The sequence below is a fragment of the Andrena cerasifolii genome, chromosome 3, assembly GCF_050908995.1.
Source record: "Andrena cerasifolii isolate SP2316 chromosome 3, iyAndCera1_principal, whole genome shotgun sequence".
Taxonomy (NCBI): domain Eukaryota; kingdom Metazoa; phylum Arthropoda; class Insecta; order Hymenoptera; family Andrenidae; genus Andrena; species Andrena cerasifolii.
This window is the reverse complement of record NC_135120.1, coordinates 20,463,430-20,488,051: the sequence shown is the minus strand read 5'-3', so window position 1 is coordinate 20,488,051 and position 24,622 is coordinate 20,463,430. Positions and strand designations below refer to the sequence as shown.

General features: G+C 45.7%; 2 protein-coding genes across 2 annotated transcripts in view; one reads left to right on the top strand and one right to left on the bottom strand.

The window, feature by feature from the left end:
* Positions 1-24,622, top strand: part of LOC143366758 (trypsin-1-like) — a 356,002-nt gene that overhangs the window by 105,977 nt on the left and 225,403 nt on the right. The window lies entirely within an intron of this gene.
* The window catches only part of LOC143366727 (protein O-mannosyl-transferase TMTC1-like), a 187,481-nt gene continuing 166,985 nt past the window's right edge, over positions 4,127-24,622 (bottom strand). The window contains exons 11-15 of the mRNA XM_076808045.1: positions 23,494-23,634; positions 21,983-22,182; positions 21,635-21,770; positions 10,757-10,886; positions 4,127-8,778 (exon numbers count right to left, since the gene is read on the bottom strand). Coding sequence (XP_076664160.1) covers positions 8,593-8,778; positions 10,757-10,886; positions 21,635-21,770; positions 21,983-22,182; positions 23,494-23,634 — 793 coding nt within the window. The 3' untranslated portion in view covers positions 4,127-8,592. The remainder of the gene's footprint in view (positions 8,779-10,756; positions 10,887-21,634; positions 21,771-21,982; positions 22,183-23,493; positions 23,635-24,622) is intronic.

Sequence of the window (24,622 nt, the reverse complement as noted above, 5' to 3'; positions counted from 1 at the left end):
GTGCGGCGCCTCTCCCAGTGCGGCATCTCTCCCGCAATTACCCTATCCTTTACACCGACCTACGCGACAGTTGCCCAAATCGAATCCAGTCGATAATTAACGCAACGTCCGCCAACGTATAACCCCCGCCCTCTGTTTTCTGTTTAAATAAATCAAAAGGCCGATCGAACGTACCCGAAACGCACAAACAAGGGAAAACAAAAAAAAAACACGCACACAGAGACAGAGTACACCCGCTATTCGATTGATTTAACCGTAACTTGAGCTGCGTCTGGCGGACGCCGCGGGATTATCAGGAATTTAACGAACCATTGAAAAAGTTCACCGACCGCCGCGTTATTTAATTATTTCCTGGCGTCCGTTGAATTCCGCGCGAGCCGGACGAGCACGGCCGACACACGGGCAAAGAAAAAACACACGTTTCATCCGTTGACTACCCTCTGTACACTGCTGATAGTTTTATTTATCCCACTGCGAATATAATTGACGCACGTTCCTTTTCCAATACAGTCCAGCGAAATCGAGCCACGCGAATTCCTCACTGTACAATGATTTACGTTAATCGACACGTCAAAGGTGCCTTGACGCCGCGAGACGGCACCCCGCGCGAGCCTTTATTCGATCGATTTGAATCGAAGAAGCATCCCATCTTATTTCCACGCTGTTCGAGCCTTCCCGGCTAAAGATTTATAAATATTAATAGCCGTGAAAGATGTATATACGCCGAGCGGCAGATCTCCATGAAAATGGGGCCGGAGGCTTTCGCGAAAGATTTATGCGGCGAGTGGTTTGTATCCGAAGCTCGCGAATGCGCCGTTTTCATTGATATTCGACGCGATATTTCGCGGGCGTTTATTTGATTTTCTGCTCGATGCCGTCACGCGGTGAGCTCGCTCGCATCCCTTGATCCTTCGTGGGCACATTTCAACCATTATTCCCGACATGCGAGCGGAGAAGGAGATGCCATCGCTCGTTTAGTGGGAATCGAGACGGGAGGCAATGCGAGCGAGTGAAAAGATAATCGCACATCGAACGCTACGAGACTGCTGTTCGAGTGAAATTGGGTAAATAAAAAAAAGAACGGAACGGACGACAGTACGAAATACAAGTAGAGCATCTGCCACATTGTTCATCGCTCCCCGAGAGGCGCAGCCTCTTCCACGGGAGCGGAAAAACGACGGAGAGCCAGGAAGCAGGGGTGCTTTCCCCTGACGTAATCGCGCGGAATTCAACCAAGCCTTTTCAGCCCTTCCTCCGTCCCGCTCGCCCTCTGGGCCGCGGCGAGCCTAGGGGTTCCATACAACCGGTGAAATAAGGGCTATTTCAATTGTGGCACGCTAAACCGCCAGCAATTACCGTTAAAATTACACGATACTTACCGGGGGGCACCGAAATTCTGCATTGCGGCGAGGTCTATTATTCCCAGGCGTCGTTGTGTGCCGCTGCCCGCGCTCATTGTGAGCCGCGCATAATGCCCTGCGACTCTTCAAAACCACCTGCGCGCCCGCGTCCTCCTAGAGACGTGCTCAGGTGTACCGGCAGCCCCGGATTTATCCAAACAGGCCGGATCGTTGTCAACCGTGCGCGCCGTTCTCCCCTCCCCGCGCGGAGAAAAACTTCTGGCGGAAACGGCAACGCGACTGCCGCCAGCCGCGCCCGATTAAGTCGCAGGGAAGAGCTGCGATTTAAGGAGGAACGAATGGATGCACGTCTGAAAGTTGCGATTCCGTTATCTGCTGGTCCTATTATTTTCCATTCGCGCTGATATTCGGTGGCGATGTTCACTAACAAGGGAACATCCCGAACCCGGAAATTCAAAATATTCTGAAGCTTCGTGAATATGTGGGGAATTTTCCCCTGATTAAAACGCAATTTTTGTTTGCTGCCCAAATGCACTCTAAGGGGGTGTAATTGACCCCTGAAGATCCGGTTATTTTCCGACATTCTGTTATAACTCGTGAACTGTAAAATATTTTTTTACCAAAAGATAGATCTAATTAAGAGAAGTAACTTTTGTCCGGAAACTATTTTTCTATCTCTTACATTTCGCGAGTTACAACACAAAATCGGAAAATAGCCGAATTTTCGGGGGTTAATTTCACCACCTTCGAGTGAATTTGGGCGGCAAAGAAAAATTGCGCTGTAATCAGGAGGAAATCGCCTACATATTCACAAAGTTTCAGAATTTTTTGAATTTTCGGCTTCGGGATCTTCCCCTGTAAGTAGATAGAGGCGATATCGATTGGGAACAGCCAAACTTTTTCCACTGATAAATATTGTTGCACCAGGGCGTTTTCTCGTTGGCCACCCCGACGCAAAGGAGTAGAGAATAATTACACGCGCGTACACACTGCGCAACTATATTTCGGTTTACAGGGCAACAGCTATAGATTTATAGCTGGTACAAGCTCAAACCTTACAAGACCGTCTTCTGGTCGGCCTCCTGATCGTCCTCTTGAAGGGGCTGACCTTCTTTTCTCTTCGGCTGCTCGCAACAATATACTTATCACTGAGCATCAGATAGTGCCTGTGAATGTGGAATGGTGCAGTGGAGTGCAAAAGTTTCGTCTCGATCAACTCGGGAATTATTTATCCAGTACGGGAGAATTTTTATCGTGTTTCATCGACTCGCGGTTAACGCGAAATATTCAGCTGCTCGATCCGCGTTGTAGAAGATTTTATAGGACAGCACGTTGATAGTATTTTCCGCCAATGTGTGTTGAATAAATAAGATAGAATAGTACGACGCTTAATGGACAAACGTCGAAAGGTTTCTACGGTCTCCAGTTGCCCTTAATGATATTGATCTTGGCTTCGGAATGATCGTCCAAAGAATCCTTCCTGCTGACTCTTCCCAGCTGCAGTATGTCAACCAGCTCCTGATGAAGCAAACTGCAATGTTTGCGAAAGCTCGGCGACAGGAATCTGCCGGGACCCGTGGAGCATCGGGTAGTCGAGGCCAATACAAAATTCTTTCCCCTAGCCAGTTACTACGCTTCTGGAAAATGGAGCCGAACGAAGAGAAGGGTGAGGCGGAATCAGCTCTAGGATAAACAAACGGCACAAGCGGCGAATTTACTTTGAGAACCCAATCAATGAAAAGTTCCAGTGGAATCCTACAATTTTATGAAAAACCTTTTCCTCTCCCTTCCACCGAGATTCTTCGTTCTCCCACCCAGCATTCGTTTCAAGAATCCAGGCCGCGTTATAATAGTTACCAGACACTTGAATAACAAAAAAAGAGCGTCGATATATATCGTGACGGAAACGATCCACAAATTCGTCCCGTTTTGGTCATCGGAAACCGCAATTTTCACCGAGCGGCCGTAATTAAACGGCCTGAAACTGGATAATTGATTAGGCGCGGGCCGAGCAAGTGGTAGGAGTCAGCAATATTGGCGGCGGTCGAGGGTATCGGGACATAAATCGAACGAATACCCCGGCACATGTATATAAACATACACTTTATTATGATAATTTATAATTGCCTCGTATTCGCAATGAATATGCGCAATAACGTATTGTAATTAGATGTACAAACTGGTCTATGGAGTAGTAACCTAGACTAATCAAGTTTCGCGGCTAATTATTATACGACCCACGTACAGGGGATTCCGCGTCGATCCTAATGGCATCGACGACACACCCCGTTCCGTTTCCAGCCGCTATTTTGTCCACTCTTGCTGCTTCACAGAGGTATTCCCACGTCGCTTTCCCCTCTCGCTAGGCCGCCGAGATCGCCGAGCTTCGATCGACACGGAATCGCGACTCGCGCGTCCATATCATTGTGTCCCAGACCGACCTTGCGGAACAGTCAACCCTGCCAATCAGAAAGTTTCACGGGAAGGGAAAAGGGAAACGCGAGAAACGAGCAGCGCGACAAGCAGTTACCGCGGATCGTTTTCAGCTGCTCCTACCCGTGAAAGCTGGCTAGGAACTGAACGGATTTTGACGATCCATCAGCGAGCCTAGATATTCCTTTGTGTCTAAAAAAAAAGAGTTGAGCCTCGCTTTTACAGGTTCTCTTCTTTTGCTGTAGCCAACGCGTGACACACGGCGGATAAACGCGGACGAGAACGATCGCGGAAGTTAGTGTTCGCCGTAGATCATTTAAGGTTTGGAAAAGTAGCTATATTCGTTTCTTTATTCGTGTAGGTTGTTGTACTGTACACATCAAGCGATGAACAAATCGCCGCCACACCTTGACCGCTGAGCAATTATTGTAACAATCTCAGTACCGTTCAGGTAGTAAAGCATAGCTATATGAATACTTCTCCGTTACTATTCGTTACGATAATAAAATAACGTTTACATGTCGTCGTCTCGAGGAATTAACTGGATCCTTAATCACATCGATTACCATTGCAGCGCTGCCTCGGGCGAGAGGTCGGTACCCGCTCTCTCTCTCTCTCCGAGAGATCTAGCCACTCTCATTCGTGCGCGCGAAAATTCAAGCTATCAATCGTCACGTAAATGAAACACCGTGAACAATTTATTTTACATCGAAGATGGATCAGAGTTAGTTTCGTCGTGAGTATACAAGGTGCTGCGTGCACGTAGAACAGCCGCGTTCTTCCGCGTCAGAATTTCTCTTAAAACAACCACTCACGGTACAATACTCCCTGGCAGTCAATGCTGTCCTCTTTAGCTAAAATGTCCTATCTAACATTTTGAAACAACCGAGAAAACTGAAGTTTTATCATTTACTTTGTACCGTCCTTATTTTCCTTCATTCTAATTAAAACATGTTGTTATTATTTCGTAACAGCCTAATATAATTTTTTGTAATAGGTGTACCGGTAGGTGATGTATTATTACCGTACCAATTGATTAATTGTTTTAGATAGGATATTATAACCATTTGGAAATAAGTTAGGGTAAATACATTATACTCTTTATAAACTTTTACGAAGCACGTAGAGTTTTCTAACTTTACGTAAAAGGTAAAAGAAATTGTGGTACTTCAAATATTTCAACATATCTCGAAAAATGAAAAAATGCTAGATAGGACAGTTTAACTGGGGAGGGCAGAATGAGAAACAATATCGCCCAGAATTTACATGAACTCACTCCTCGAGCCTAACCCATAGCCTCTGCAATTATCTGAACGCTACTCACGCTCAAACACTCGAGTCCCCGCAATACTGATTCAAAGACGAAGCCCTGCCGTTAATCCAATTCATTCCAGTCCCCTGGATCCACCGCGAGCGAGCTGTCAACGAAACACCCTGTATACTAGTACCCGTCGAAGCAACGTTGACGCTGGTGCACCGGCACGGTTAAAAAAATATTTCATCTCGATCGAATCGACCTTCAAGGGCTGCTCGCCACCCCGCCGACCTCGTTGCTCACGTCCGTCTATCCGCAATGAGATCGTCCCGTCGAATCGGTTCTGCGGGGTAAATTTCTGCGCTGGCCGGTGGCAGTCTCCTCTGTATCGTCGCCAACGTGCTTCGATTTAAAAATTCTCCATGCGGGCCGGGGAGAGTCGGGGGGGGGGGGGGGTTAGCGGGTTAGGTATGGAACGTACACGGACCAACGCAAATGTCGTCGATAAATTCGCGTCACGTCTTCGCATTTGACACACGCGGAATCTTATTCGAAGCCTCGATCGCGCCCTCGTACCCCACACTGTATTCAAAAACTCCCGAATACGACCGATACCCACACACATCCGTCCAGCACGCGCACACACACACACACACAACGCACGCATACCGTGTTTATTACTTGAACGATAATCGTAGTAGAGAATTTCAATAAGCATCGCCGGACAATTCGATGTTCCAACGGTTGGTTTTTTTTTCCTTCCTTTTCTTTTTCTGTTTTTTAGTGTACATGGTATATACATTGGTCTTCCATTAAGTTTTGGCAACGTTTCGGGGCCGGCGTTCGTTTGAAAGCGACGATTTACGAGGACAGGCGAGCGCGGCCGCGTGTAAACCGACTGAAAGGGGAACAACGGAGAGAGACGACGGGGGGACGTGTTCCGCGTCACCTTCGACCCCGTTTAAACAAGAGACTTCGACGTTTTATCGGGCCAATACCCGCAGCCTCGGAAAGATACACAAGAGAACTTGCTATGATCGAAGTATCCCTCTTAATTAAAACCCGCTTCATTTCGACTGTCCCCCCGAGCATCGGCAGGAACACCGCGACCCGTCGGGTTCATCGGAGGAAATGGTCCCAGCGATTCGACCGTTGGCTTCGCATAGCGATAGGAAGCTGGGCGCTTCCTCCGCTCCGAATTAAAGACTGCAGATCGTTGCTGGCTGAGGGACGCTTTTAATGAGAACGCTTTAATAACGGCCACAATGAGCTTCGCTTCAATCTCCAGAAACAGAGGACATTGAAGCGTCGAATAGTTACCACTGTGCCCGCTGAGATCCAGTCCCACCGCGCTTTGTCCGATCGACGGGAACGTAGATTCAAGCCAATTCCTAGCAATTTCGAAACACCCGTTAGGAAAGGCGTTCGCGGTTAATCGGCTAGAGAGCGGATTATCTCGAGGAACAACGAATCAGTGACGAATTACCAAACGCGTTGGCGATTTAAAGAAAATTCAAAACCGTTTGATCGAGCTCGGCCAGAGCGAATCGCGCCTCACCGAACGCCAGAAACGTTGCCGCACGAAGCTCATCGAAGAATGACTTTATTCTTACTCCTTCCCTTATCGACGTGTGTACCACTCGCTTAGCCGTGTACTGTTACAAAAAAAGAAGCCATTTCGAACGGCCAGGCTCGGTGGTACGTTTATTACGCTAAGATTGGCACCGTGTAATTACGTGCGAAGAACTACGTGTTCGGCAATGAGAGGCAAACACGCGAAGAACGATCCGAGGGAAACGATTACAGCCGAGCGGAGTAGTGCGCGCGACACGGTTCCACCATCGTCGTCGAGCTCGTCGTCCTGTGAAAAATAAATTCGAGAGCGTCTCGACGCTCGGCACCAACGTCCACTGTCCGTCGCGAAACGTCCGGACGACGAAAGAGCTAACGTATTTACAACCCGACGGGCCTCCCCCTCGTCGACCACGCTGCTTGCAACGAAGGCGTGCTCTTTCGTCTCGTTAGGAATGAAGGTGAAAGGAAAGTACTCCTTCGAAAGGATGCTTCGAACGAAGGCGCGTCGCATCGCCACCTCGTGACCGCGGAATTCTCGCTGGCGATCATTCGCGTGCTCTCAATAGGTTCCGCCCGTCCGAAATAATCGTGCGCACGAGTCCGCGATTCGAGAACCGTGGAAATTTCTTCTGAGATCGATGGATAATTGATTTAGCTGATATTTGCGTGTAACGTAATTGGGGCGGCGATGCATGTTTTAAGTTGGTCACTTCTGCTTCAACGTTCACCTACTTTCAGGTGTATTAATTTCAATTAATTTACGTTAAATCGTGTTAAAACGTTGGCTGACTTTTGAGAATATACGACGAGTGGAATTTATCTTCGAGATTCCCTGGATTTAGCTAGATTCGCTTCGAGAACCCGTGTGCACGATGCGGGACGCGCGTCTGTAAACGCGGAATCGACGTGTCTCGAGGCATCCTCGAGTACCTGTCGACGTCAAAAATCACACGGGGAAAACACAGCGATGGGTACCCATCATGGCGAGAATTGTTTCTCTGAGAACGTCGAAAGCACACTCGAAGTACAGCGAATATTTATAGAAACATCTCGACACTACTGATAGTAACTATATTACCAACGCCGGTAGCCGCTTGTTGAAGTACACGCGAGGATTATCGTCAGGCTGGAACGATTGTTCTCTGAAAGGACACTCTCTAGTCCCAGGTTCTGGTAGAACTTTTCTTACAATCTCATCATCCTACTCGTATACAGGCCGCTGTAGACTGGCAGATGCAAACTTCATTGGGTAATATTCAGAACACGCGAAAAGGAACGTAAAGCTCTGTAAATTAACTATTCTTCAAGTTTGCAGGTTCAGCTTTACAGTATCTCGCTTCACGCGACAAATCCCGATCTGAATGACAGAATAATTGCTAGAAATAAAATGCGACTCCAAGATCACCCATTAGACTTTGACACACTGTACTCCCGAGACATCCACTTCCTCGTATCTTCTCATGCATGCCGATACGATGCCTCCCAGCTGAGTTTCTACCTACAGTTTCCAAACACCCTGTATTACACCGAATGCCGGCCAAAGTGCAGCTCGCTTGGTCCTCGTGAAAACGTAGCCGCCTGACCAACTCTGGGCACGCCCATCCTCGTAACGTTCCGTGGTCGTCAAGTACTCGACGCCAGGAATTCAAGCAAAGTCAAATATCTACCCGCTCCTGCGTCTGTCCCGGTTTTCACGCCGCCTGCATCGTTCACCGACCAGGGCCAAACGCGGAGCGCATCACACGGGGAGACGCGCGACCGACAGCGACACACAGGGCCCAGACCACATCCTTCCTTCTTTCCTCGTTTCGTTGAACCGCAGCCCGGCGTTCCATAGGGAGCCCCGACTCCGCACACCTAAAGCCGCAGAACCCAGCCTGTTGTCGAATGTGCCAGAGGGCTCTCGTCGATGGGGTGGCCGAAGGACGGGGCCAGCGTACGGGGTGGTTAGTCGAAGATTCGCGAGAGCTAGAGCGTCTCCAGGAGGTTCTGTACGAGGAGCGCTGGCGCGGTCACCCGCGCCTTTCCCTTTCTCGGCTGTCTACAGGTACGTACGTTACAACGGGGCGCCCGTTCCAGCTGCTCCGACTTGTTGCTGTCCTGCTCAAGCTGCACCGACACACTGGCGACACGCGGTGTCGAACAGCCGCCCTCCTGCAACAGACAATCCGACATGTTTGTGAGGGGAGAGCCCTGACGTTTACCAGGCTGCAGAGGGTACACGGCTAGAACACGCGTAAACGCGGGACTTCCTGGCCCCGTCGACGCCGGCTGATCGATGCCAGGCCAGTGTCTCCGCCGAGTCGTTAGGCTGATCGAGACTTTGTCATTGCCGGATGATGGAGGGAGGTTTACTCCGCGGGGACGTGGGCTGGGATTGTTCGACGTGCTCGGGGATGACCGGAGCTTCTTTCAACGTGGACTTGTGTGAAAGGTTATTCGCTTTCGATATAATAACGTCTTGAAGTTCAATCTGATCGCGTCGGGGGTGTTTCGTTCTAGTTCAAGAATTTCAGATACCTTCCTCAGTCCCACATCGTTCGAACTCGTTGCCATTTACTACGGCTTTCCGAGGAGCGTACCTACCCATTCCGAATAGAGGACGCTGCGCCGAGAAACGAAGAAAAAAAAAACAAATGGCAACGGAAGAGGAGGAAACGTCGCGGTCCAAAATACCCAAGTTTTTACGAGTTGAACCTTTAACGACTGGAACGAATTGCGCCGCGGGAACGCGCGTTGAATAGGGATCGAGGGAGGAGGCAGACAGGCCGAGGGCAGCCAAATCTATTTAATTAGAATTATGGCGATACGACGTGACCGAAGAATCTCAATTAATCTCCGAAAGAGTTTAAAAGGGGCACCGGGAAAACGGAGCTACACTCTGTTCGCCGTGCCCGACCTCCTCGGCAGCTTCCGAGTAATTTGTTCAATTACTTTTATCGGGATGTTTCCGCGACAGGAAGTATCCAAAGACAAAAATGAACTGAACGAGCGCCGCGGAAGAATGAGGGGAAGATTAAAAGCCGCGGATCAAAGTAAAAGGTCCGCGAACTGGAAGCAACGTCGAGGAGACTGGGAACTTAATAGAAGTATTAATATTATGTACTCGTCTACTTTCCGTCGTTGCATCCCTCTGTGGAAATGCCTCGCGGATTAAAGGTAATAAATTTTACGAATATCACTGCGACGTTGCGCGATTCCAGCACCGTTGTAGCATCGCACACTTTTTCCTACCTTCGCAACGCTGTAGCGCGATATTATGTTGCGCTTACTGTATTCCGTTAGAATTACAACACGTTGGTAAAGGTTATTCCGTGGTACAATTTTACGGTACGATCATTTTCGTGGCCATTAACAACGGGGTTCAAAATATTCCTTCGCAGCCTGGGATTTGATGTTTATGTAATGGGGAGGGTACCATTACCTGACCCTTTTTGAACCGTAACTCTGGCTACACCATCGAAGATCATGTTTCAAGCAAATATTATCGTGTAATATCCAAGGAAAAGAGAATAAAGAATGCTTTATGTACTGCCCTCTTGGGGCCAAGCGTGAATGAAACTACCCGTAATGTTTTCCTAAGTCTGAGTGCTTTAAAACGCCTTCCATTCGAGCTGTTCCACGCCAAAACTAATAGGTGAAAAATTTGCTTTCAGCATTTGTCGATAACTTTGCAAAAACAAAGTATACTGAATTTCAACGGCCTGTGACAAATAGTTTTCGAAATATTTAATGTTAAAGTTTCGAGAATTGAAACAAAATCGGCTGACGCGTCATCACTTAAACTGTAATATCTCGGTCATTTTTAAAGATAATGCCACCTTCTTATATTCATTTTAAAAGAATAAAAGTGTGCGCCGAAATCATATGTTTTAATTTTTTTCTTAAATTTTACAGTCGAAATTCCAACTTCATTATTCAACATTAAATATTTCGAAAACTATTTGACATAGGCCGTTGAAATTCAGTATGCTTTGCGTTTGCAAGGTTGAAAATGCTGTAATTTTTAAGAGAATCGATGGAAGCAAATTTTTCACCTATTCGTTTTGACGTGGAAAAGCTCATTCGTGAAAAGTGCCGCCACGGTAAACCAGGGGATCGAGAACGGAATATAACAGTTAAAATTACTGACCGATAGGCAGATGTTCCCCTGATGCTGGTGAGCACGGCGACGGGATTCACTTTGCAGCTGCCACGCGCGTATGTAAAGATCCCCGCGATATATGAGGCCGCCTCGTTTTGCTCGTAACATCAGGTGCCACCTGAAACGTAAATACGGAGGAAAAATTTAACATGTCCTCGTACACGCTATCCTCGCCCAGCGCGTCTAAAACAAGTAAATTCAATCTCCTTCTTTGTCTGACCAACGATACTCCCATTCTACTGACTTATGTTTCACCCGGAACGCACTGCCGTTCGAAAATGTTCCACACAGTGTATTATTCTCGAGAAGATCTGTGTCGAAAATTCACTGTGCACTTTTCAGTACATACCTCGCGCGCAATAAAAACGATATCGAAGGGAAGTCGGGCAATAATCGTTCGATCCTCGAGCAGACGTTGGAATGAAAACACCCCTCGTTCTTTATCCCGACCAATATTTCTGCTCGGCTGAGAAATATCCTCGCGCGACTCGCGTTCAATAATAAGAAAGGGAACACGCGTTTAACGTACTCGCGATATAAATTGCCAGAAGGTGGCAAGTCATGCCAGCATTCACGGTGATGGAGTTCCCCTAGGCGTCGTCCCCGGGAGCCGTTCACGCCCTCTCGATAAAATAAATTCGTAAATGACATACCCTTTTCACGCGTCACTTCCGCGCGCAGTTCATTCTGCGGGGCTCGGCTTTTTTTCGCGGGCCAGCGGCGTGTTTACGAGGCGGAAAAGAGGGTGAACATCAGGAGTCAATAGTCGAGCTCCACGGTGGGACGCGCTCGATCCTTTATCATGTCGCATACTCGACTCGCGGCATTAACCACCGAGCATTCGATACCTTCTCGCGTAACTAGGCCGAGCATTTGTCAAGGCTACTGTGCAATCCATCCTTTCACACTCGACGCAATTAAACTAGCAGCACCCGACACTGTTGCGTAAAAATTCGGCGCGGCAGTTGTTACTCGAGGGATCAGAAAAGCGGAGAAAATTTCAGCACTGAATCGATATCATACCAGGACACAAGAGGGGGCGTTATAAAATTCCGCCTCGAGGACAATATCCCGCGAACGTCTTGCTAAACGCATCTCACGAATATTTGCGCACTGCTTCCCGTAACGTAGTGGGCCGTGATAATTTCCATCACCCTTGGAATTTCCTTCGAGGTAGAAGGAGGTTCCTCGCTCCAGCTCTTCGCTGGGCTCTCTTCACTTCGGAAGGAAATAAAAGGCAGTGTTCCACCTTCTCTTGCTTCATCCCTTTCTGTCTTTTCTATATTCCCTCCCTTCTTGTCTGAACATCGTTACGCTGCTAATTGCTCGCTGCTAACTATACTGTAGTTAATTCTCCTTCAATGGAGATCACTCTTGCCACTTCTTTAGCAAGGTGTTGGAAGTTCGCGTCTCTCTGTTGTTTTCCCTGGTATTTCGTTTTTCTAATTAATCCGGTCATGCTAATATCATCGAGCCGCGCGGTGCTGCTCTTTCATTTATGGCTGAATGATTCTCACGGCACTGGAACGGGTGGGCCAAAGCCTCTATGGCGCATTCAGTCAGCTGAGTAATCCCGATCGTTATCAAGGCCGTTGCATTTATCCGAGAACAGTTACGCCAGACTCGAGATGGCCCGTTTCCATGTCGCGTAAATCGGGTGCATCGCTCGCATGCATCGGTCCGTGATCAACCCTGCCTATATTTTCTTGTATTCCGACGTTGCCGAAATATTCACGCTGCTAATCTGATCGTTCGCGCGTTCACCGCTATAGCGCGTCATTTCCTCTCCGCATTAGATTAAAATCGGTTCTCCCCTTTTCGCCTTGCCACCGATACTATTTCGATCCGAACCGCGCTTTAACAGAAGGATTCAAACCTCCGAACAATATATATTCGCCAGTGATAACTGTGAAACAGGAACGAAATCTACGCGAAGCTGCAGCAAGTTGTGAACTTACAAAACAGCAGATAAATTCCGAGAAAAACGCGGGCTCTAAAACAATTCATAGATAGAGAAGCGTGCGCCTGCGAAACACTCTGCCGTCGTAATTCTCGCTAATCTACCATCCGAACATTTTCCTCGTCCACCAACAAGAAACCGAATTGTTTTGTCAGACAACGTACACTCCCCGCCCCTTCCCTTCCTCGCTCCGTGCTTCGTTCCACCTGTTCGCGACACGAAACCGACCTCTGCGCTTCGAGTGTTCCCTCCGCCCTTCTCAATCCCTTTCGACGGAGCGTTCCCATATCGAATTGGAAATTGAACATCGTCGACGAGCAAAGGGGATGAGGACGAAGGGGGCGCGTTGTGTTCGAGCATTTACGCGAAATAACCTTGGACGGCGCAGTGTTCATAATGAAGTGAGACCGATCAGTTGCTAGGACATCGATGGGCAGAGTTAACCAAAGTGCTCCATGACTTATAAAATAGTAGAGATGTACCGACTAGGGTTTTGGCTGACTAGCCGATTAATCGGCCCCCAAGAAGCCGACTAGTCGCCGATTACAAAAGTGGCCGGATAGTTGGCTTAAGGGGAGGTTCCGATCTAAAAGTCGATTTTTTTATTTCATTTTTCGAATGTTCAACATTTTAGGAATACGTGTTTAAAAGGATTTGTTGAAATTCGTAAAATTCTCGAAGTTATAGGCATTTGAGTGGGCAACAACCGGCCACTCGGCGCCCACGTAAAACTTTAAACGCGTTTTTCTCGAAACAGTGTTCTCAAAACGGTGGGACCTGTATCTCCAAAAGTTATTATCCGATTCGACTGAAACTTTTTTTATTTTGAAGAATATACTTCTGGCTAGGGGGGAATACCAGGAAAAAATACAAAAATTGAAAATTTATAATTTTCAAAGCCGTTGAAAGGGTGAAAAATATAGGGGAAAAGTGATTTCAAACTTCTAGTGTCGTTATTTTCTAAAAAAAATGCTATTTATATACCTTGCTCTCATTTGTGCAATATTTTTTTTTCTCAAATCCATATGCTACATTGTAGGTATTTTATAAAGGAACACTAAAATCATCATGTTTTTCATTTCAGATGAACCTGGGTGTTACAATTTGGTATAGCACTCACGCGTGTAACGACAGACAAGCTTCGCGGGACAACAAATAACTCAGCCAATTTTTTATATTTTCGTACAGTATTTATACAATATACGCACTGATACATGTTCTACACAAGATAAGGAAAGAAATAATTTTCATCCTCACACTATCAGCAAAAAAAATTCGTCTAAATAGTTTAGTGCTGTTTCGAGTGCTTGGGGGTGGCGTAACCCCTTAACCGACTAGTCAGCCACTAGTCGGTAGATCTCTAGCAGCAAAATTATAAAACTTGTTAGAAAAAAAGAGAGAGCAAAATACATCTCTATAAAATAGCTATTTAGTAGAGGAAGATGAAGGTCGTTTCAGCTGTAGAGAATGACAGGATCAGAGGGAGGGTGGAAGAGGAAAGATGAAAGTTAATACAGGGTGAAAGTGAGTGAGAATAGGGGGTAAGTGTAATGGATAATTCAAACGACCTAAGCAATATTGAATCGCGCTAGTCTACCGTCAAAACGTTCGCAGGAAGCGAGATCTGACATAATGGTACGACTTCCTGTCAGTCGTCAACATTTCCCCTCCTGTGTCGTGTTCGATCGGAATCGTTATTGCACCGTGGCAAGTGATTGTCGACGCAGTATCGTTTGACGATATGGAGGTGATACCGTAACACTGAGTCACAGAGTAACTCGCATTCCTGTTCGAATTCCGAATCCCCCGATTCGTTTTATGTGATAGGCGCCTTAAATGATTTATGTACATGTTAAATAATGGCAGAATTGACTGGATATAAGGCGCAGCAAAAGGTAATAAAGAGGAGAGTGTATACAGATGAAGGAAGAATCTCCTATTCGTAAAAAAATTTTCGTTTCTCTGGAGTAATATTCGAGCGACTGGAAAAACCTCGAAACGGGAACAATGTTTTAAAGCCATTGTTTTTTTTTCCTTCTTTTAAAAAGTACGATCTTTCGGGAATATATTTTCGAAAAAAAGGAATGCTCTCGCGTGAACAGGTGCGCACGCAACTCCCGACTCGACGGGCTGAAACTACAGAAAGGGAGGTAGCGTCAGTAAATTCCCGATTTATCAGCTCGACGAGCGCTTAACGCAACGGTGACGACGTTATCGTTGCCTGCGGAATCATCCCCCTGCGAGCAGTGGCTTTTCTCGGGATTTATATGTTCGAAAAAAAGTGGAACATAAAGAGTACATATCGCGATGGAATATGACAGGTGAAAGCTTCGTAATACGTTCAGACACTTTCCACCCGGTATCTTTCATTTCAATCACTAATTGCGCTCTTTACACACAGGGGACATTTTAATAACCAGAACCGTTCAAATATTTACCGTCTATAGTTTTATAAATCTATCGGGAGTGCATCACGAACTGTGATTCTCTAAAGAAAAGTGTCCACCATTCCAAAAATTGCAACAGAGCGAACTTTTGGTTTTCCAGAAATTGTACCTATTCCTTTGTTCGAGTGCCTGGCACCTCCGTCGATTGCTGATAAATACAAGCCTCGCGTAGCTTCTAACAAACGCAAAGCACACGTCGATGCATGCCTGCACACCTTGTTCGTTTTTGATTGCTCTCGCGTGATAACGGCCTCCCCCACCTGCGACATCGATGCGCATATTTTCCAAAAAACGGAGAAAAGGGATATTGTTCGCGCGACACACGAGGCGCGACTGTTATTCAATATTTCCATCGTGGAAGTCTGCCACAGTTATGCGCTTTATTCCGCGACGCAGCGCGCCAGGCTCTTCGAATTTTCAGAGCGAATAAAAACAGATCGAACGGGGGTCGGTAATGCTCGATAATTCCCTGTGAAACGGCAAAACCGTTCCTGTGCTCGCGAGCGCGCAGATAATGCGTGGCGCACCCCTTTGGATCGCACGTAATGTAATTTTAATCCCGTGACGCGTTAATCTCCGCCATGGGAGCGCTATCGACTCAAAGCGACCGCTTTTTGATCGTGCGTTTAAATAACATCGACTATGATAGACGGTAATGCTCCGGATAGTCGATTGCAAAATGTGCTCAACAAATCGCAACGCGTGCACGGTGGAATTTGGGAACTGTACCGTGTCGAATCGTTTCGCATTTTCTGCATTCCCTTCGCGTTCCAAAATCTCCCCCAATGGCGAGCGAATTAAATAACGGGATTGCTCAAATTTAATATCCTTTTGCGTTGTTTCTTTAAATCGAATTTTCTTAAATTTCCTAATGGGAGGAATCCACCTCCACGTTCTGTGGAGTATGAATTTTCTTCAGGGACAGTGTATTCGGAGAAATTGGAGGATTATACCTGAAACAACAGTGGATGTGACGTAAATCCGAGAATTTACTTTTTTGGAGTAGATACTTTAGCATTTATCCCAGTAACGATACTTGGATTGCGTGCTTTGTAAGGTTCAGTTTCAATTAATTACATTAATTTATCTTTGCACTCTGTATACAAGAACACAAGTATATAAAATGACAATGAACGTTCAGAATGGCCCCTGCTCGAGTCCTGACACGGTAGCTGGTGGTTCGAAGCGTAAATGCTTACTGGAGTTAAAGGGGTATACCCGTTTGAACCCTCGGAAAATGTGTACTTTTTGTGGATTTTTTTACAAGTCAACGGCTTGATGAAGATTTCCCGTTTTTTTACTATCTTTACATAGTATTATGAACTACTTAAAAAAAAAGTTTCAATTAAAAAACTATTGTTTTTCGAAAGTTACGCATACATATCCGAAAGTCTCTCGATTTTAGACGGCTAAACGGTGGGCCCGAAAACAGCTGCATGTCGTGTCCGAGATCAAAAACAATAAAATGTGCTTATAAAGTACGTCAATAGCTATCGTCCAACGGGGCCGATTTTGAAAATTTTGAAAAATAAAGAAATGGTGAGAGATCAAAGGTAAAGTTACATTTTTCTAAGAGAAAAGGTCACCTTTTTTCTTTATAACTAATAAACGGGGAATCGGAATAAAAAAGCCCTCGATGGACGATGTGGAATCTTATTACGATCCTGCATGCAAAATTGGAAGTGAATTGGTTGAACGTAGGCCGAGTTTTTAGGCCCACCGTTTAGCCGTCTAAAATCGAGAGACTTTCGGATTTGTATTCATAACTTCCGAAGAACAATAGCTTTTTAACTAAAACTTTTTTTTAAAGTAGGTCATAATACAATGTAAAGATAGTAAAAAAATGGGAAGTCTTCATCAAGCCGTTGACTTGTAAAAAAATCCACAAAACGTACACATTTCCCGAGGATTCGAACGGATATACCCCCTTAATCGACCGAAACCACCGAAGATTTATGAAAAATTAAACTTACATTCGCGCAACCGCTGCAAAGTGAACATCGACTTGCCGTGTATCGAAACGGCGCGAAAGCAAATAAACAGGAAAAATCACGGGGGTGCGCGAGCCCTCCAACAATTCGCTGGTTGTTCCAACCGCACATACCATAAATCGCCGAATGTTTCGCGAATAACCCCGGGGTGAAAAATTTTCATCAAAATTTTTAATTACAGCTCTCCCAACAACATTTCGCTCTGTGTTTGTACATGGAATATAAATATTGGAGTCACGTGCAATAAATGATATTTCACTTAACAAACATAACTGATATTATTAACTTGCACGTTTCGTGCGCTGGAAATAATTCCAAAAATATTATACGTCACTCAAAATGTAATCACGAACTCGCAAGTGCCATCCATTTAAATGTTTCCCATTGAATTTCATGAATTTAGAAGTTACGTGTATCCGAATGTACAGGGTGTGAGATAATTCACGGTGAAATCGTAAAAGGGGTGGTGATTCTTATAAAATAGGTTGCAACCTGCCAAAAATTTCTGTTCAACCCGTTCATCGATAGTGACTGGCACGGTTCGTAGGCGATTTATGCGTACCATGATTTATATTATATACAGCGCAGAAAGAGAGAGAGAGAGAGAGAGAGAGAGAGAGAGAGAGAGAGAGAGAGAAGAGGGGAGAGATCACATGGTTAAACGTTGGCCAGTTCCGCAGTTCTTCTACTGAATAATTCATAGCCGCTGAATAATTCATAAGTCGAACGTAGTGAAGGGATGAACAATGAAACGGTCGAAAATGTGGTGTAAGATTTGACAAATTTATCGCTTTATGGTTTATTTACAAGCGCGTCAGCGCGCGCGGGCGCACAATCGTACTGCCTCGGTACAAGCGCAATCCACTTAAACGGCGAATCAATATTTTCTGGAACGCGGTGCTGGGCACGAGCGCGTGGTGAAATAAATAAACGTTCGACTCCATGGTATTTCATTATTATTACGGGAACGGATTGTGCGTGTAGATACTCCTAGATGATCGTGGCGAGCCGATTTCGAATCGTCGGCTCCGAGCACAATTGCTTTCTGGGAGGAATGCTAAGTTCGCTCCAACAGGTTTAGGCAATTGCGGAATGTAAAAAGGTGTATCGATTCTATTAGCAATTAAACGTAGCAGTGAACAGTTAATAACGGCGACTGCTGGCCCTGATTATTCCGTTACGCCTGCAGCATGATTTTTTCTGAATTGTGCGATAGTATTTTCAGCTAAAACTCAGTAGCGCGAGCATTAATTTCTCAAAGAAAAGAGCTGAGGCTAGCCAGGCACGTAAACAAATCCGCGAGCTCCGCTCGCTTCAGTTGCGCGACTATTAAGCCCACGCAAATGAAAAGAAAAAAGATCTCGTAACGAACTTCGAACTATCAACTCGGCGGAAACTACACGCGACGCGGCTGCCCCTCTAATATAGACTTCCGCCGGTAGAAAACAAAGAGGCAGACTATTGTAATTACTCCGTTCTCCACCGCCACGGGTGCACACGCACACGGAGGATGCCGGCCCGTGATACCGTTCTTCCAGTTCCGTACTTCCGCTGGTCTGCGAGAACGCGCGCCGTTTACACCCCACCTTCGTAACCCTCCGCCATCACCCCGGCCCGCCCTATCTTCTCGCGCCGATTGCGGTCTGGGCGGAAGATTTATATTTGCATTTAAAATCTCCACGCAGCGGCACATCTATCAAACGGCGCATATTGAAATCTCGCGCGCGGCAGTTACAAGCCGACACCCCTCGCCCGCTGCTGTCCACTTTCCACCTTGTTTCCCCCAAAATTTACCACCCCCCGCTTTCGGTGTGGACAATCGACCCTGTTCGCCACGCCTTCGTTACCCCGCAGTTTGCACAGCAAAACTGCACGTCGCTGGACTGATTTCTGTCTGGAGAGCAACACGGGGAGGGTGCTGCTGGCGGAAACAATTTTTAGGTCAGAGGGTGCAGTTTTCATTGCATAGAGGACCTATCCACTTTGCCCGAATATCGCTGCTGAGTGGCTGAACGGATATTGTCAAATGCTGGCTTGCAAAACACTGTTTGCTGATTAATTTGAACAAGAGCATGAGATTGGGGAAATTTCTGAGGAGTGGAGTATAATTTAGTATGATCTCAGAATTCTTTCCTAAAGGTGCGATGCGGTGAGATGAGATTTTATATGATGAGACAAAAGTCTTAGCGACTACTAAATGCAAACAATGGAAATAGTCGCGAGAGATGAGATTTTTTAAAATGCGTAGGGTAAAGGCAGGTAATATGGAACATCTGATTTCAAAAGCTTGTTAAAAGTAGGGGAATTTGTTTGTTTTTAATAAAACTGGCATGAGAGGACGAAGGAACTCATGCGTAATCATATTTACATAGTTAAATGTAAAAATCTGATTATTTTGCAATTATAGTAAAGAAACTGAAAAGAGTGAAAATCGGCCGTTCCATATTAGGTACGCACATGATCCGACAAGAAGTTAAGAATTATACTAAGAAGAAAGTAACTTTATTGGTAAACTATTGTTGAATAATCAGGAACGCATATATTTAATGATAAATTATATCAAAATAATACTTTATAACATACCTTCACCACAATATTTAACTGTTTGATGCTGTTTTCAGAAACTTTTACACCCCACGAAAAATATAAACGTTTCTCTTTCAACGATGGATGCCCGACTGATGCTCAATTGTCAGTATCATCGTCTATTGTGTCTAGAGATCTAGTATACACGAGTGCGTGAAGAGTTCGTTATTTATTTATCGCAATTTTACGAAGTTCCATATTACGTGCCGTTCCATATTACCTGCCTATATCCTATATCCTGAAACTTGTCTCATGAGAGTCTAATTTCATGAAGCTACCCTAGTAGCACAAAATATTGGTTAAATATCTTTTCCAAATATTATAAAAATATTTTTTTGGCCACACTTTTTAATATCACAAAAATGTTGATTACAAATATTATATGCACATACTGAAAATGTGAAATAAATGTTTTGAAAATATGAACTAAATATTCGTGGAATGTAAAAGAAATATTCAGAAAGTATAAAGCAAATATTCTGGAAATGTGAAATTAATATTCAGAGTTCCGATATAAATATTCAGGAAATGTAAAATATATATTTAAAAAATGTAAAGTAAATATTCAGAAAATGTGAAATAAGTATTCATGAAATATTACATTAATATTTAAAAAAATGTAAAGTAAATATTTACTTTATATTTGAAATATATGTATTTTTCATAATATAAAATTAATATTTCCCGAACATTCGGAAAAAATATTTTGTTTCTAATATTAAATAAATATTTTATTCATATTTGGACAAAAATATTGTTTTCTAATATAAAATGAATATTTCCAGTACATTTAGAAAAAATATTTGCATCTTAATCTAGAATAAATATTGTACGTATATTTAAATATTAGAAAGCTGTTGAACCTCTTTTTAATATTGGATGTATGTGTATTCAATATTTTGCGCTACTAGGGTAATGGCAGAATAATTAAAGAACAACGAAACAATTGTGTCGTGAGATTAAAGTCTCGTGTAAGACACGATACTTTTGTCCATCGTGGATTTGCACCTACACACTTTTATCTCCTCATAGTATCTGAAACGGATTCAAGGAATCCTCCAGGCAGATGGATCGAACCCCCATTCGCTTACACGTGGCTTATCGATCACGGAATCGAGCCATAATTTCGTGCAGCGAGGAAGAATTGATTCCAGGGGGTGCGCGTACGGTCGTGCAAGCCCAACAGGGGGCACCGGCTGCAAAAACAACGGGAATCGTCGGCGGCAAATTTACCGTGGCTGTTTTATAGACGCTATTTGCGCTGCGGGGCGCGGGAGGATTACAGTGCGCGGAAGAGGAAAAAGAAACGGGGGGAAAGGGTGGAAGAACGACGAGGGCGAGAACACAAGGGGCGAGCTCGCCATGCATATCCTATAATCAGTGTGCGTACGCAGGCATGCGAACGCGTCGCATACAGAAGAAGCGATCGAGGGTTCAGCGATCCGGGGACGAAAGTTTCGCGTGGACCACGAAAATCGGAGCTCCGTAAGTTGCTCCGATCATCCGTTTGCGCGGCAGTAAATGCTCGCGACTGTGCATTTCTAATTAGAACTCGCGGGAACGAGGCAGTCACGGAGAGCTTCCGTTTACTCTTGCTTTTTTTTTTAAATTTACTTTGAGCAGTTGAGGGTGATTCGCGGCTGCTACGCTGGGATTTCTGATTTATCTTTCCCCGGACCGGTGTCTCTTCAAACAAGACCTCTAAAATTCCTTATTACCTCGAGCTGGTCAGTGGTATCAAAAAACTCTGAAACGTGTCTTCCCCGAATTTTTATGACAGATAAAATCAAACGGAACCATGAACAAGTACACGCGTCATTTTTTTCTATCGTATTTCGTAATTCTACCAATCGGAAGAGCCACTAATGTCACGTTTACTCACCTGGTGATAAGTTGATGAACTCTCGGCCACTGACCCCGCGACCTCAGGATCCTGACCGTTCCCAAAAGCGACGGTCTGTGCGAGGGCGAGACTTCCATGGCTTTGAGATAGTACTTGAGGGAGTGTAGCCATTTCCCTGAAGAGACGAAGGACGATTTGGCGTGAGTATAAAGCCGGGACGAGCACGGCCGAGGGGGGATGTACTACTATAGGGCTGTTTCGCGGCGGAGCTTCGACGTTGTTTGGCTACTTTAAACTACTTTAACCCGTACTTTGGACCGTAGTAATGGGGGACGCGGGGGGTTTATCCCTCTGAAGCAATTCAGTCGTTTTACCGCTGTCACTTACCGTTTTGGTACAACCAGGAAGCATATTCCGCCAGATGGTCTGGGCTTCGGGGCTGCAGGCGGACCACGTGTCTGAGAAGAACCCCCGCAGCTGGACCAGTTGCCAATCTTGCTAGAACTAGGTAGGCGGGCGTGTACGCTGGATCTAACGACACGCATTTCTGCAGCATTCGTATGCATTCCTCTGTCCTGTTAGTTTTCCTGGTGAGAGGCAATGAATTTGTGGCGCATTAAGTTAGGCAGTTTCTGAGAGAGATATATACATATCTCAAACGTAACATACAAGTAATAGAACTCAAGGAAATTGGAAATTTTTTAGTTCAACTGTGACATGTTCGCTTTACGATTCCGAATTAGAGATTGCAAACTGGAAAATCGGTAAATCGGTTTGAAGTTTTTTTTCACTGATAACGTAGCAGATGTCGACGGAATTGTGCGCTATATATATGCGCTACATTGCTATACGTCCAATTTTTACCGGTAAATCGCCAAATTTTTAGCGGTAATTTGATAAATTACGTATTTCTCGATATTTATCGGTAAATTACGTAATTCTCGATATTTACCGGTAAATTACGTATTTCTCGATATTTACCGGTAGATCGTCAGAAATACGTATTTCTCGATATTTGCCGGTAGATCGCGAGAAATAGTAGCGCATAATTCCGTCGATATCTACTACGTTACCAGTGAAAAAAAGCTTCAAACCCCTTTACCGATTTACCGGTTTGCAATCCCTATTCCGAATCATTGAGTACGTAACGCTTTTGTTAGTTGCAAAGGGAAATTTCGTTGGAAAATTCCTCCAGGGAAAGGCTGAAAAATGTATGGTCTATGGCTCCCCGTCTCTCGCAACGGTACGAGACGAAAGTTCTCTGCAGCGTGGCGGATATAGGTGGTGGTGGGCGCACGCACGCACAGCCTCGCTCCTCCCGTCAATTAAACTTTAATTTATCAAGCAGGAGGCGTTAATTAAACTTTAATTTTGACCAGGCCGCCAGAATTACCCTGCCACGATGAATTTATCGCGGAACATGCACTTCGGTCTACCTCGATATACCATTAATAAAATAGAACGCGCGGGAACCGAGATTCTTCCTGCGCCTCTGTTTACTCCGCGCGATGGAAGACTCCATTAGCGTCCCCCGGGTGTTCCGTGTCGCGGGAGCCTGAACAATCCCTGATTTCGACATTGTTCCCTCCTGTCGAGCTTTTCCCCGTTCTCTCACCTCAGCAGGTGAACACTAATTTTTCCGCGCGACCTTCGTTGTTGCGCAGTGAAATACTCAAGGGAATACGATGATGATCCTCACTAATGGCGATCCTCAAACGATTTCAAGTGGAACAATTTGTGGGGCCATTAATTTCGCTGCCCAATCGATGGTAAGTTGTCAGCTCGCGAAAGTATTTTAAATTTGCTGAATACTAAGACCTAGTTACGCTTCATACATCCCTCGGGTGATTTCACGGAATTTCGCCAGGACTGCTCATCACACGTATCCATTCACTGACCTGTAAAGTTGGCCAAGATTGTAATGAGCGTTCACGTGCCCCGGCTGAGCGTTTATCGCTGCCAAAAAGTGTTGCTCCGCTTGGTCGCCCACCGTCAGCGTACCCAGGTTGTTATGCGCGCTTGCGTACGTCGGCCATAGCCTGTAATCAAATAAACGCCGCTTATTTGCAAAGTGATTAATGGCCAGGGAAACACGGCGCATTATCGTACGATTAATCGTCGGGGTTAATCCATTTCACCGTAAGATACGTGCACCTGCATTAATTGCCGATCGGGGTGGAAGCTCGTGTTACCTTAGCTTTACCTTCGCGTGTTTCAAAAGTGAAAAACGTAAAACGATCGCAAGATAACGAAAAGTGCACTGACATTAACCATACAAACCACCCATCAATAACCAATCGCCCCGTGAAGCACTACCCCGAATCCCCTGCGTCGGACACCAAGCATCGACTACTTTAAGTAGTACAGTCAGAAATTGATCAGCCGTCACTCGTTGCGAATCGATAACGGCGTATTGCGTCCCTTCCAGGGGAACAGGGGAACTTCAATACATTCATCAGCTCCGATTGGCATTATCCACGCAATATTCGCAGCTCGCTAGACCACGCAACCCCGTGATTATTGCGTCGACAACGCGCACTTGCAGCGGGATGGCCATTTCGAGCGGGGCCGCGTTTTCGGCGCACTTTCAGCGCGCCCTCAGCGCGGTGTCCCCTGTCGTTTGACCAGATAATTTGCGAATAGCGCCAAAACACTATTTTCAGCCTCGGTGGCGTAGCGGGCGAGTTAATTAACGCGACTGTGCGGAAGCTCGTGCACAACGAAGGCAGGGAACGGCGGCTAACGAGCCGCGACCATCGCCCAGGGTCAATAAGAGGTCGCCGCTCCCTCCCCTGTCACGGTCGTACGCCGCGTGCTTCCCTGGTTGCCTCGCGCAGGACGAAATTGTTGCAATTTCCCTGTGGAAAAAGGGAAAACCGCGGGGGAGGGCTGGTGTAACGCGCTATGAATCTCGCGACAGTGACAAAGCGCGGTGGTGAGCGGGGTTTCGGTGCAACTTCGCCGACAGGGATTTAAGGATTACGTACGTACACGCGTCACTGTGGACAAATAAAGGGTGAACGTGGC